The sequence below is a fragment of the Ovis aries genome, chromosome 12, assembly GCF_016772045.2.
Source record: "Ovis aries strain OAR_USU_Benz2616 breed Rambouillet chromosome 12, ARS-UI_Ramb_v3.0, whole genome shotgun sequence".
In the NCBI taxonomy this organism is placed as follows: Eukaryota; Metazoa; Chordata; class Mammalia; order Artiodactyla; family Bovidae; genus Ovis; species Ovis aries.
Genome location: NC_056065.1, coordinates 51,737,754 through 51,752,162, shown reverse-complemented (window position 1 = coordinate 51,752,162; position 14,409 = coordinate 51,737,754). Strand labels below are relative to the sequence as shown.

Below are 14,409 nucleotides of genomic sequence, written 5' to 3'. Positions count from 1 at the left end.
AGTGTGACCTTGAATGGCCTGGGCCTTAGTTCCCTCACATGTGAACAATGACAGCTGACACACTGAGGACCAGTGAGAGGCAGGGTCGAGTGGCAGGGGTACAAGGGTGGTTTGGGTTCCTTTTTTAACAGCTGTGCTCTGGGTTGGCACCACCCCTGCCCTCCCTCTAAGGAAATCAGCCTGGCCATACAGCACACCTCCCAGCCCTGGACCACTGCCATCCTGGCCCAGCAGACCAGCCTTTGCCCACAGCCAGCTCCAAGCACTGGGCCTGAGGTCAGACCCCCAGCCACACATGTGAGGGTCAGAGCCTACCCAAGCCTGACGTTGTCCCCCATAGGGCCTCTCTCCACCCTGTGGGTTGGTTGGAGAAGGCATGCACCCAGTATTGCCTTATCAGCTCATTCTGGTGCCTCCACGCTGGGCCCACTGCCACCACATCCTGAGATCTGGGACAGGGTCACAGTGGTTAAGCCCAGGAAGACGGTCGTCGAGTCCGCTTGTCGCCAACATGATGACTCTTTAGTGCAAAGGCAGCATTTTTGCAGCTGGAGTCCCCCCGAGCATGACCTTCTCATGTTTGGTTGAAAGGCTCCTGCCCTGAAATCCTCTCAGGCTTTGGCGGGAGAGGTATCCCTCAGGAATCTTCCCCACCCAGGGATCAAATCCATGCCTCTTATGTCTGCATAAGCAGGTGGGTTCTTTACCACCAGTGCCACCTGGGAAGCCCCTCAACAAGCACAGATCCCTTGATAAGCCAGTGAGCCTCACTCGCAGCATCCCTCACAGGTCAGGCCAACTCTCTGACTGGAAACACAGCCTGGCCTTCAGGCAGTTAGGAACCTGAGGGGGAGCAGGGCAGGGCTCCACACTCCTCTTCCCTTCTACTTCCTGGATTATCCAATCTCACAGAGGCATAAATAATCCTAACAGCCTGCTACTGTTGGACAGCAAACCAGATAGTATCCTGGGCCTTCCTGTGAATTATTCCATGTCTGGCTCCTACTTGTGAAGTAGCAACTGTTTCATAATAACAATCACTGACATTTATTGAGCCTTTTTGTTTAAACCATAGGCCAAGTGCTCTCCATAGCAGCCATGTTTCCTCATCAGACAGACAAGGGTGTGAAGGCACAGGTGAGGGGCCTCTCTCAGGATCCCCCAGCTAGGAAGTGGCAGAGCTAGGCTCAGATCCAGGCTGTTGGATCCGAGACCCCAGGCTCCAAGGCGCTGTACTAGGCTGCCTTGTCCCACAACTCCAGGGGGCGCACTTACGGACAATGATCCCTGTTAGTTCCCCATCTTACTGTGAAGACCTAAGGCTCAGAGTGGTGGAGTAACTTGCTCCAGATCACATAGCAAGTCAAATAGTTGAAATGGAGTTTGCACCGTGTTCTGTCTGACTTTTGTCACATGAGGGTGTTTGAGCCAATTCACCAGTTCCCAGGAGCTCAAAACTGTGGGTTCAGGGTGCCCAGCAGGGCGTGTAGGCACAGAGAGAAGAGCGAGCTCCTAGTGTTGAATTGCATTCAGTGGAGGAGATTAGTAGAGAAATGTGCAGATTGCCACCAAAAAGAAAAAAAGAAAAAATGATCCAGTGCACCAATGAGAGAGAGAGTGTGTATGTGTGTGTACATGCAAGTATTCTAAGTTAGACTTTATATGCCTCACCTGCAGTTCACATCTCTGTTTTGCTCAGTCTTGGAGATTTAAACTCATGAGTGGACAGTTTGTCACAGGTTCCTGTGCTCAGAACTCACAGACACACCCACCCTGTCCTGCAGGACTAAAGGTAGGCTCCTCCACATTGTCAGGCATTAATAATGCCAAGCTGCCTGCTGAGTTATTCCCAGAAGGTGCTGCTCTCAGGCCTAGACAGAGGTGAGGCTCTACCTGGGAGAAGGAAGCCAGGTAGGGACAGGAGAGTGGTCCTGCCCAGGCCTCTTTCTACGCTGCCTCAAGGGGCTGCTCATTTCAGGGGGTGACTTGGACTTGCCTGTGCTTTCCATGTGTGTGGCAGGGGGTGTTTGCAAGAGGGCAGAGCTGAGAGTTAGTTAGCACTGATGGCAGACTGAACGGGTGCTCACTTCCCACCAGAGTCCACCTGTAGGGCAGCCAACTACACAGATGGAGGGCTGGGAGGCCAGGCGCACAGACACCTGGAGGGGAGAGCAGATGTGGTCCCCAGTGAGGCGCGCTGGTCCAGGAAACGAGTCCATGGGACTTCCCTGGTGGGCCAGTGGCTAAGACTCTGAGCTCCCAATGCTGGGGGCCCAGGTTCAATCCCTGGTCAGGGAACTGAATCTCATATGCCACAAGTAAAGATCCCACTTGCTGCAACAAAGACTCAGCACAGGTAAATAAATAAATAAATATTTAAAAAAAAAAAAAAAAGGAAACGAGTCCATGATGCCGGTGGGCCGGCTGCAGGCACGTGGCAGCTCCAAGACACACCCAGCCCGGCTCCTGCCTTCAGTGAAAGGATTGCTCCGTTGTCCTGTAGTCAGTGAACAGCGCAGATTCCCTGGGCTGTCTGCCTGGCCGTGGCAGAGACCTGCTTCCGCTGCCTCTGCAGTTTTCCTGAGCCCTTCACTTGTGCCCAGCCCCAAGCCAGGTGCTGGGGATCCCGTGGTGACCAGCCACACCCTACTCCCTGCCTCATGGATTCAGAGTCTGCATCACTTGTGCTGGTTATTTCCTTGCCCCAGAGAAGGGTGGGCACCATAGACAACCGTGGGGCTCCCAGGCTTGGGGCCCAACTTTGACACCGTGCCTGCTGTGCATTCCTGGAGAAGTTACTTAACCTCTCTGAGTTCTAATTTCTCCTCTGGCAAGCACAGCTAATCCTGCACTCCCTACTTGAGACCCAGGGCTGTTACACTTGAGCACATGACTGTTTTCTAAACCAGGTAGCGATCATCACCTGGCTGGTGGATGAGGAGCTGACTCCTTCAACTCAGCCTCTCTCTGCCAAGGGGGTTTATATTCCCTGGGGGCTGGCAGTGGAAGGGGAGTGATTTCATAGACTCCTGGGGTACCCAAGCTAGAGAGAGCCCTAAAGACTGGTCCAAGCTTTTCATCACACAGATAGGGAAACTGAGGCTCAGAGAAGGCAATGATTTATCTAAAATAACACAGCTGGTCAGTGTGATAAGGCTGTATCAGGCTTTAGGCTAAGGACTTCATTTCTCAGCGACTCTCTTTCTCTGCCTGGAGGAGCCCAGGGTCTTAGGGTATGGAAAGTTCTGGAGCTAGGAGAAAGAGGAGATGAAGTCTTTCCATTTCATCTGTGTTCATATTAGGGGCAAAGCCAGCACTCATGGTGGCTCTGCCATCTGTTCTGTTAGAGCCCATGGGCCCCTCCCCTGGCATGAGCCTGGGGAGTACGTGGGAAAGCAGAAATTGAATATGATGGAAAGTACACATTAATACATCCCTAATATGTACCCTTTTTCTCCCTTGAATAATTTGGGACAACTTCTAATAAGACCCCCTATACCCTGGTGGGGAGCTGACCCAAAGCTAACCCAAAGATCCATAACTTCAGTCACGAGACAGAGAAAGGAAGAGCTTTCTGGCTATTCGCCTGCCCAAACTCAGCCCCACACCTGTGTCCCGGGTTTCCGTGTTTCTCACGTGTTCTCATGGAATCCTGGGAGCCAGGCTGAGGGTCTGCCCTGTTCCCAGCCTGTGTTGCACAGCACCTTGTGAAGGAGCCATCACAGGTTGAATTTGAGAGGAGGTAAGGGGATAAAGGGTCAGGAAGAAGAAGGGCATGGTAACCCACTCCAGTATTCTTGCTTGGAGAATCCCATGGACAGAGGAGTCTGGTGGACTACAGTCCACAGGGTCGCAAAGAGTTGGATGTGACTGAAGCGACTTAGCACAAGGGAAAAAAAGGCAAAACACCATTTTCTTACCATCTCATTCAAATCCCAACTGGTCCTCAGAAAAACCAAAAGAATGGGTGCTAAGTGTGTCCTCCATCCCCCTTTGTGGTCTGACTGTGTGTTGGCAGGAACAAAGGGATGACTAACCCCAGAGCACGCCCTAGGTGATGTGCTGATTGGCAGGTGGTACAGAGCTGGACATGCCCTGGTGTGTCAGATGCCTGGCTTTCTCAGGATGGTGGGTGATGGCCCACAGTAGGTGGAGAGGAGTCCCCTTGATCACACGGTCTTCTTCCTGTTCCCCGGCTCTCTCTCCAGGCCAAGCAGTCCTTAGCCACACTGACCAAGGACGTCCCCAAGCGGCATTCACTCGCCATGCCCGGCGAGACGGTGCTTAACGGCAACCAGGAGTGGGTGGTGCAGGCAGACCTCCCGCTGACCGCAGCCATCCGACAGAGCCAGCAGACTCTCTACCATTCCCATCCCCCCCACCCTGCGGACCGGCAAGGTGAGTCCAGCCCAACCTGGCCCAGCCACGGCTGTGGAGGCATCTCAGGAGGCGAGCATCTCTTTACACACTGTCGCTGCTTTGGGGGGTGTGGGGGGCAAAGGCCATGGCTCAGGGTAACTGAAAAACCAGTGATGGACCTCAAGTGTAGCTGGATACCAAGGTTCAGACAATATCTGGGTCTGACTCGCTCCATCTCTCAGCTCTGCCTGCCTACATGTGGCCTCATCTTTAGACTACCTCTTGCCACAAAGCAGAAAACAGTCTCCAGCAGTTTCTGGCTTTTAGAGCCCCTGCAACTCTCAACTCTTAAGAGAAATCTTTCTCTGTGTGTATAGTAAATCCCAAGGGACTCTGATTGGCCAGCCAGGGTCACGTGCCTATAGCCAAACCAATCACTGTGTCTAGGGAGTGGCTACACTGATTGGCCAGTCAATTCACATGCCCACCCCTGGACCAATCACAGTGTTGGGCCGTGGATACCCTGATCCTACAGCCCGGATCACGTGGGCATCCTTTGGCGGAGGAAACAGTGAGAGTTTCTTGACTGACAGCTCCAGGTAATCACTGGATGTGTGGCAAAGTCAGAAATAAATGTTAGGGGTGTTTGCTCCGGGCACTGGTGGGGAGAGGGGCTCAGCCTCTGGTCAACATCTAGACCCACTGGCTACCGTACAAACCCCAAACCCCTCTGCACATCTGCAGCACACTTGGCTCCATTTTTTTGTCCCTCCTGTGAGTGGCATTTATGTGACAGGTGCAGATTGGAGACAGGCAGCTGGCTTCTGGAGTCTGTGGTTCCTGCTGTCACCTAGCTAGGAACCCAAGCTTCTGACTCCAAAAGTACCCACCCAACCCTACCCCACCCACTCCTCCATAGGGCGCCTGGCAGCAAGAATCGCCTCTCAGTAATGTAGCCCTCACTGCTGAGGCGCTGCCTGCACACCATAGGCCCTCAGTCTTGTCCAGCAGTGCTTCCTCCATCCAGAGCCAGCGCCTACAGCCAGGAGAGTGACCTGCTGGAGGGACTCTGGTGGGCTTACAGGCATTCAGCTGCTATTAACTGATCACTTACTACATGCCAGGTACCATGAGTTCTGGGGTTGGACATGGATAAGAAACCCAGAATGCCCACCCTCATCAAGCTGGCATTGTAGGTGTGAAGACAGAAAACATGTAACTAAACTGACAAAGTATGATTACAGATCTTAGTTCAGAGAGAGAAATCAATGGAAAGCAGGTGCTTTGATGGGAAAAAAAAGAGTGGGGAGAGCTGATAATTGGGTGGGGAGAGGTTTCTCTCAGGTCAGGCTGAGACTTGAAGGATGAGAATGTGCCCTATGGGCAGCAGGACCAGGGAAGGCTGAGGCAGGAGGGAAAGAGTGCACGTCAGGCACCATCCGAAAGCTGGTGTGACATGAGCTGAGGCTGGGTGGAGGTGGGCAGGGCTGAATCCCTTCGCTTGCGGGAGGACCGCATTTCTAGCCCCTGGTAAAGTGAGACCGGTTGCCTGGCTCTCACTGCAGTGAGGAGTGGAGGCCGTCTGGGAGACTGCCATGGTCTGCTAGGCAAGAGACAGTGGTGACCTGGGCTAGGGTAGTGGTGGTGGGGCTAGAGAGAAGTGGCCAGATTTAAAGCTGTATTTGGAGGTGCTGCTGGTGATTGGCTGTGGAGTGAGGGAGTGAGAGAGAAAGAAGAGCCAGTGGTGGCTTCCAGGCTTCTTGCTTGGGAAGCTGGTATTAACCAGCTGTTAGGATTGCACCAGGTCTAGGCAACATCCAGGCAGCGGGAGCATTGTGAAAAACAGTCACCAAGGTGCCTGAAAACTTTGCTCTTCTCTTCATCCTGGTTAGAAGGGGGCTTATTGGATCCAGGGACTGGAGATTCTTGCCAGCAGCAGCTCTCTGGTGATGCGTGGGACTGTGGAATAGAGGGGCGAAGAGCGGGGCAGTTCTCTTCTCTATGTCTCAGTGTTCCCATCTGTATAATGGGTGGAACAACCTGCAAGGCAGTGAAGGCACGGATATCCTCTCCCTCCCCCACTCACCAACTGTCCCTGCTTTCCAGCGGTCAGGGTGAGCCCCTGCCACTCCCGGCAGCCCTCTGTCATCTCCGACGCATCTGCCGCCGAAGGCGACCGGTCGTCCACGCCAAGCGACATCAACTCCCCCCGACACCGGACACACTCCCTCTGCAACGTAAGGCCAGCAGCCGCAGGGCCCAGGCCACGGGCCCCCCTGGAAACCTCAGGGGTGGGGGTGGAGGGGTGGAGACCTACCCGCTGTTTCCTCTCGTCCACCCAGGGAGCATTCTGGCGGAGGCATTTCCTGTTCTGTTCTTTCCTTTTGCAAGAAGAGATGGATGTGGGGAGAGAAAGAAATGAGGCCTGTTGGCTCCTTGTGTCCGGGAGGGCGAGGAAAATCCAGAGGAAGGCGGGCCTGGGTCGGACACAGGGGCTGAGCAGCCTGGGCTTACCTGTGGCGGGCTGTGTCTGGGACCATGGGCATCTCCTCCCAGACTACCTTCCGAGCTCCGGATCTCACCACCACCACTCCCATTTCCCTGTAGAACCAGCTCTTGGTCCTTTATCCAGGAATCAGCCAGACTTTTTTCTTTTTAATCTCCAGGAGTTTTTGCATGTTTTGCTTCTGGAGAGGCATCCAGTGAATTTGTTCTAAGTTTGTTTGCTTTGCTTACTTAATCACAAGCTTTTTGATTGTATACTGGGTCCCAGCTACCAAGAGGTGCAGGTCAGTAGCCATATAACTCTTGATGACTGGTGGGGAGACAGGCTTCCCAGGAATCGGGGTGGTGAACAAAGGCAGGTGGGTCAAGCGTCTGAGGACAGGAAGCCTCCACATCAAGGCTTGAACATGAAACACTGGGGTCAGGGTATGGGGACCACTTTTCTTTTTTCTTTTTTTATTTTTTTTTTGGGGGGGGGTACTACTTTTCATATTTGTTCCATCATGTGGTTGATAATCCATAGCAGCTCCCCTGCCATGTCCTAAAGACACAGCAGTCAGGTCTTCAAATGCATGGACAAGCTTTCTCAACACAGTTTATGTTGTTCTATTAACCGGTGAGATGGATAATAAAAAAGAAATGAGGTGGCTATAGTGGGAGAGGAAGACAGAATAACTGTTACTTGCCAGTGGGGTGATTATCTACCTGGAAAACCTCAAGAGAATAACCTGAAGTCATTACACCAATAATAAGAAGTATATATCAGTACTGCTACAATATCAATTGATAAAAATCAGTAACTTTTCTATATTAGTAATCATAATGGAAGCAATTTTTTTTTTTTTCCAAATCTACAGTAACAATGAAAAGCACTTAATAGCGAAGACTAAACTTGAAATGAGTTGACTCAGCCTGGTGGTGTGGGGCCAGAGACTGCTGGCCAGGGCCTCTTGAAGTCACATGAGGATGAGAAGGGGCCCTGAATCCCACTCAGGACTGGGATTCTGTTTTCACTGGGGCTTGAAGGAAGCAATCTGTTCTTCTTTTGTTCCCAGAAGAGAATTCTGGTGATAAAGGCTGTCCTGACAGAGCCAAGGCAAGGAAGGTTTGGCCGGTAGAGGGGCCTCTGACATTTTTGTCTTTCTGAGGAGTCACTGCTGAGTTATACCTACAGCCAGCACTGCCGTTCATTCTTAGTGTGGGCCAGATACCCTGTAGTATCTGAGCACACCTCAAATAAGACCTTCCCAAGGGCCATTATTTTGTCTTCCCAATGGGACTTTGACAGTCAAAATGCCACTGGGAAATCCACCCTGCAGAAAGTGTCTTTAAAGGCCTCCTGAATTACATTTGGCTCAGATCTAGCCTTTTGTGCAACTTGGCCTTGGCACATAACCTGCTGCTACAGAGAGCAGGTCTGGCATGTTTATTCCCAAGCTCACTTTACACAGGGCCCTGGGCAGTGGATGCTTTGATAAGCCAATCTATATGTAGATATTTCAGTGGGCTCCAGCCTCATTCCCTCACCCATAAATTTGGCAAAGATGGCCCTGTACAGAACCAACCTACCTTAGCTGCCTGGCAGATAGATAGATAATTTGCAAACCTTGAGATGGGACTAAAGACTAAACTACTGTTTGTTCCATCCCTGCCCTCCCTCAACCACCTTCATCCCCCATCTCAACAGATGTGCATACAGGTAAGCCAGGAAGAACCTGAAAATAGCTCCAGGTGTAGCTCTGTTCTCAGGCATCTGACCTGATACCTGCAACAACAGCCTGGCCTGGAATAAGCAACCCCCATCCTTTCATGCTCTGGTCACTTATTTAGAGCAGAGGTGGGGACTCAGCACAGAGAGGCTGGAGAAGATGGATATTCACTCAGGTGACATATGGTTTGTTTCTTGCCTTTTACTAGCAATTCTGGAAATGAGCACCAGAAGTCACCCTAGTAATGACTCTTGTGATCCCAGTGATCTATGCCCCTATCCCAGGCAGGGCAGATTGATTCTGGGATATGGTGAGGGTTTTTGCACACTCAGAGGAAGGAGCACTAGACCAAGAAGAAACAATGGTCTTGAATTTGAGTTGTAGCTCTGGTTTTAATTAGCTTTATTATGTTGGACTGTCTGGAACCTCTCTGTTTATCTGTAAATCAGGCTAATGAGCCCTGTCCACCCCTCCACACAATAAGACATTTATTTGTTATTTGTGGGGGAAATATTAATATTACCCTCTGTTGGTCAGAGGGTAATAGGGGTCAAGAAACCAGAACAGGCAGATCACTTCAGGGCCTCTGGCCAGGATCCAGGCAGCATCTCCATGAACCTGAGGTGCCATGATTGAGCCATTGGGGAGTGTCTACTTTAGGGGTGGAGGGTGGATTCCCCAGAGGCAGGGCAGTCCCTCAGGGAAAAGCCCATGCTCCACGGGCCACCTCTGTTCTCATATGTTGTGTGTCTCCGCTGTTTCATCTTCCTCCTCTCCTTTGGCTACAGGGCGACAGTCCCGGCCCAGTTCAGAAGAACCTGCACAACCCCATTGTACAGGTAGGTGTGCCTTCCCTGGCCACTCAGGCCCTCCTTGCACCCTTCGTTGACCATGACTTCACTTGTTCCCCTGGGCCCTCAGCATTCCCACATCCATACTTGGGCACCCAGGGCAGAGAGAAGTTAAGCCACAACTTCAGTCACACGTGGGTTGGTGCATGAGCTGGGCTCAGCACCTGGATTTGCCCTGTTACGTCCTCTTCCAGATCTGTGGACCTACTAAGAGCATCCCACATCCTCCATGCAGCCCTGTTGAGTGTCTTCTCCTGGCAGCCACAAGCTGGTGATAGGGGCCTTGGGCTCTTTGGACCTCTTGCTGCGGGAAATTTTAAAATTCATTTTTAACATTTCAGTATACTATCCTAAGAGCGAGGAAGGGGCTGTAGGGAGGAAAACATGGACGTGAGGATCAGAGGGGTTCTCTGAGGTCAGCTTTCTAGTCCTGGGGTTCCCACGCACTGGTCGTCTGGACTGCTTGTCTGCACCAGGGTCTGCCAGTGAAGATTTCCCTATTGCAGATTCCTAGGCCCTTCACCCTAGAGATTCTAATCTGCCAGGTTGGGGTGTGGGGAAGGTGGTTGGAATTAAGGTAATTCTGATGTGGTTTGAGGAACCATTACTCTAACCTCCACCTTTTTGACCACCCTGCATCTTTGTATAAAATACTTGACAGTTTGCAAAGCTGCAAACCCATAGTTATCCTGAGAGAAAGATCTCCTCCTTCTCCTCATCATTGTTTTTGTCATTATTAACAATCCCTGCGTCACAAGATAAGAAAACTGGGCTCAGAGAAGGTGGGGGCTCTCCAGGTTTCCCCGGGTAGTGACATAATCAAGATCAGAACCCAACCCTGGCCTCCCAGCTCTACCGAGGCCAGTACTGCTTCTTGTCAGTACAAGTATAGTACTTATGGTCCAGGGTCTTTGCTCTTGGCTGACATGAAGCTTAGATTTTCTCCTCCCTGGTTGTCCATGTTCTCCTGACGCCCTCTTTTCCAGAGGGCTCATCTCATGGGCCCTGTGGCCCGCCGTGGCAGCATGCATGGATGCGCTTCTGCAAGCCCTCTACAAGCACAGGAAGGCTGTGGACAGCACACTGAATTTAAATTACAGTACAAACCCCAACAGCAGCTGTCATGAATGCTTATTATGTGCCAGGCACTGTTCTAAGCGGTTTTTAATCTTCACTTTAGTGACATCCTCATGACAGTTTTGGATGGGTCCTAGTGTTGTCCTCAAGAGGTTCTGTAACAGGCCCAAGTCCGCTCAGCGAGTGAGGGGCAGACCCTAGCATCTTTACCCACGGATGTCCCCCCACCCCCACCCCTCCCTGTCTTCCGCCCCAGCTCAGCTTTTCTTTGTTCTTCTCCCCGCCTCATCCATCATCTGGCCCGACTCCGCAGTCACTAGAGGATCTTGAAGACCAAAAACGGAAAAAGAAGAAAGAGAAGATGGGATTCGGCTCCATCTCGCGTGTCTTCGCCAGAGGGAAGCAGCGGAAGTCCCTCGACCCCGGCCTCTTTGATGGTACCGCCCCTGATTATTACATAGAGGAGGACGCGGACTGGTGATACCCGCCTCCCTTCGCCTGCTGCCCGGCGGGCGTGTCTGTGCGTGTGGACGTGCGTGCGAGCTGGGGGGTGGGGTGGGGGTGGGCTGGGCTGTGCGGCTGGGCGTGCGTGGTGGTGCGTGTGTGCGCGATCTCTCGCACACGTGGGCGTGGGTGTGGCCGAGCCTGCTCGCGTGGGCCCCTCCCCTGCGTCGTCACCTCTGTAATTGATGTACATACTACAACCGTGTGTGAACATGTCAACTCTTTGTTGTCCTCGGAGCGATACAGTTGTGTTGTTAATCTGGGTTTGTTTTTGTTTTTTTTCAATGTTTTTTTTTTTTTTTCCTTCTTTTTGTTCGGTTCGTTGGGGGATTTTTTTGGTCCCTTTCCCTCCCTGCCTTTTTATGAAACTTGAAAACTTGAAGGACTGCTGTGTATTTGTAAATAACAAAACTATTGTGCCCTCTGTGCTTGTAAATGTCCCTCGTCCAAACTGCTACTTCTGGAGCCCGTCTCCCCGAGGATGTGGTCTGTTTTTGATGTCCCCCCCCACCCCCACCCCACTCTGCCCCCCACTCCCTCCAGTGTGAACGCGTGGGACCAGACCCTTTCTCGGGCACACCCAAGTCACTTTAACCCCAAAAGGCCATCGTCATCAGGGTAAGGTCCACTCTCCACAGAGACTTGCAAGCCTGGCCAAGGGGCCCTGTCCTGGCTCGGCTTGTCAGAGGCCAAACGGGCTCCTTTTAATGGCCTGCCAGTTTTTAAATTGCGTTGCCGTTTCTTTCTTTACGGGGAAAAGAAAATTGTTCCGTTTAATTTATTTGCACAAATGCAGAAGACTTATTCTAGCTAAATTATTACATAAATATTGGAATGTATATTTTTCCACGGGGGCGGGCGGGAGGCGGGTTCTCTGTTGATTTGTCTGTTCTATGATCATGCTGCTGCCAAACTGTGCAAGGTAGAGTTTAGGGTGGCCGGAACCCAGGGACCATTGGATTTCCAAGCTTGCTTTTTTCTGTTCTTCTTCTTCTCTCTCCCCCATTGTCCCGCCCCTGCATGGAAAGTGCGCTCCGCCTTTCTCACACCTAGAGCTCTCTCCAGGCCTTTCTATACATATTTATTTATCTGAAAGAGCACTGACCTCAGTGAGCAGAGCGCCTGATGTGGTCACCTTCTCTTGGGTCTGTGTTTTGAGAGAGGCTGAATACAGGGCAAGACAGCCGACTGCATGACCACAGGGTAGGACCCCAGGGACACTCGGCCCAAGTGGATTCCCCAAGGATCCTGGAGCAGCCCCCATTCCTCCCTGCAGCTGTCTCTCTCTCATCCTTGGTTGATTCTGCACATGGGCCAGGCAGGTGTCATGGGGGAGGCACCCATCTCAAGGGGGAGGGCTGTTGGAGACACAGCGTCCAGCACCTCTGCCCTCCCTATTCTGGTTGGTTCCTCCACCCACACCTCACGGAGCCTCTTGGGATTCCTCAGGCCCTGTCCACCAGCCTGTCACAGCAGCTTGAACCCACTCACCCCAGGAGAGAAGGGCTGGCAGAAACGCCTGCCTATTTGGGGAGCAGTGTTGGTCCTAGTGAGGCTTCACCAGCAAAGGAACTGTGAGCATTGTAACGCCAGGTGATGGAGAACATGTGGGCTTCTAACCCAGGGTCTCCCATGGCCTAAAACTAGCCTTTCCTTTTCTTCTGACCTGTGAATTCCCGCTCTGAACCACCTTAACTACTAACAGCTCAATTCACACACCCTCTAAACAGTAGTTGCGCTTTCTGCTAACTGTAACGTTTGCAACTCTTACCAAGAAACAGAGATTTTTAAATGCTGAAGCATCTCTTATCAGAAGGGATAGGATATTTTTTCCAAAGTCTCTAAAACAGAAAAGCCCCAGTCGGCTGCTCCCTTTCCTTCTGACCTGATGGGGTTGGAAAAGGTATCTAAAGTAGGCAGGGTACCTACTAAGGATCTTTCTGGGCTCTGTTGGCTGAGCCATTTCACCGAGCCTGGCGGCAAGGGAGAGCAGCTGGAGCGAGAGAGATTTTAGGAAATGCTTTTCTCCCCCCATGAATTTTTTTTTTCTTTTGGTTGATTTTTATTGTTTTGCCCTTTACTTACAAGAAAATATGGTTGCAACCCCTCCTGGTAATAATGATTTAGTAGTTCCTTTTCATTTCAGTTTTTGTAAATTAGGAGATAATTCTAAGAGTTACTAAGGATGATTTATTTAAGAGAACTACGTCAAATAGCGAATGAGTTATGGGTAACATTAGATGAAAATAACCTTTCCCGTGGGAAAGGTTTCTTGAAGGCATGGATGCAAATATAAAATATAAACAAAAAAAAAATCTAAATAAAGCTTATTTTAAAATATGATCGAATTCTATGTTATTTGATTGCTTCTATCGTACTCCGGGTGGGAGGCAAAGCCCGGCATGACCTGCCCCTTCCTTGGAATTTCAGGGCTGGGTCCTGTGGGGGTGACGGGAGGGGCCGAGGAAAGCTGGCTGGATTCTGGGCCCATGGAGGGGCTGAGGCTGGGGTGGCCTCCCAGAAACATCTCATCTTTGCCACCCTGACTGTAATTTGGAGGAGCCATCAGCATCCAGGGCTGCCCGTGGTCCTAAAGCACCACCTCCAAGCCTGGCACCCTGACCCTGCATTCTCCAGCCCAGTGGCCCCAGTCAGCTTTCATCTGCTTCCTTCTCCCCCCAGCGCTCCTTCAAAAGACCCAGAGCGGGGCCCTGTGAGTTTGGGACACATTACTTCCTGCAGACCTCAGTGGGCCTCTGCATTGTCCTGACTTCCTGCCTTCCCTGGGAACTGAGAGGAGCTTGAGAGAGAAATTAAAGGAGCCACAGGGCTTCCCTAATGAAGCCAGAGTGGGCTGGGCTTTTCTGAGCCCCCATGAGACCGCCCCCAGATGCAAAACCCAGTCCTCCCACAAGGAAAACTCTGCAGTATAGCCTGAGAAGAGGCCACCTGGATACCCCAATCCACAATTGCAGCTATGCCTTCAGCCTCTGCCTCCCAACTTAAAAACAAATCCTCTCCAACAGTAAGACTGGAAGACTACCCTTTTAAAACCCCCTTGCGTTTCTACTAGAAGAAAGCTCAAAGTACCATAAATGTATAGACCATGCCGAGAAGTTACAGAGTGCAAGACTGCCAGGAACTGAGGGGCATGTGCCCCAGTAGCTGTCAACCTGGCTGCACATCAGAATCACCTGCAGAGCTTTCAAAACAAAAAATGACCAATGCCAGGTGCTATATTGCTGAATCAGTGTGGTAAAACCTCCTCTGATACAGCCAGGGTTAAGAACCACTGGGCTTATCTGAGGAGCGCAAATGGCCCGAACACACGTGCCACAGCTCCTCTCTCCCTGGTCTCAAAACAGACATCACTGAACAATTAAAGAGCCCTTCCCACCCAGCCC

The 14,409-nt window shown here is 51.5% G+C and overlaps 1 protein-coding gene and 1 long non-coding RNA gene across 5 annotated transcripts in view; one reads left to right on the top strand and one right to left on the bottom strand.

Moving 5' to 3' along the window:
- Positions 1–14,409, top strand: part of KAZN (kazrin, periplakin interacting protein) — a 1,321,995-nt gene that overhangs the window by 1,254,180 nt on the left and 53,406 nt on the right. For all 4 annotated transcript variants that reach the window (XM_042229397.2, XM_042229398.2, XM_060396605.1 and 1 more), the window contains 4 exons: positions 4,209–4,398; positions 6,466–6,596; positions 9,362–9,412; positions 10,815–10,938. In XM_042229397.2, the coding sequence (XP_042085331.1) occupies positions 4,209–4,398; positions 6,466–6,596; positions 9,362–9,412; positions 10,815–10,938 (496 nt within the window). The remainder of the gene's footprint in view (positions 1–4,208; positions 4,399–6,465; positions 6,597–9,361; positions 9,413–10,814; positions 10,939–14,409) is intronic.
- LOC121816082 (uncharacterized) lies at positions 6,105–10,713 on the bottom strand. The gene is made up of 2 exons (XR_006055549.2): positions 6,677–10,713; positions 6,105–6,399 (listed from the first exon to the last, which is right to left on the bottom strand). It is a non-coding gene; the product is annotated as an uncharacterized LOC121816082 (long non-coding RNA).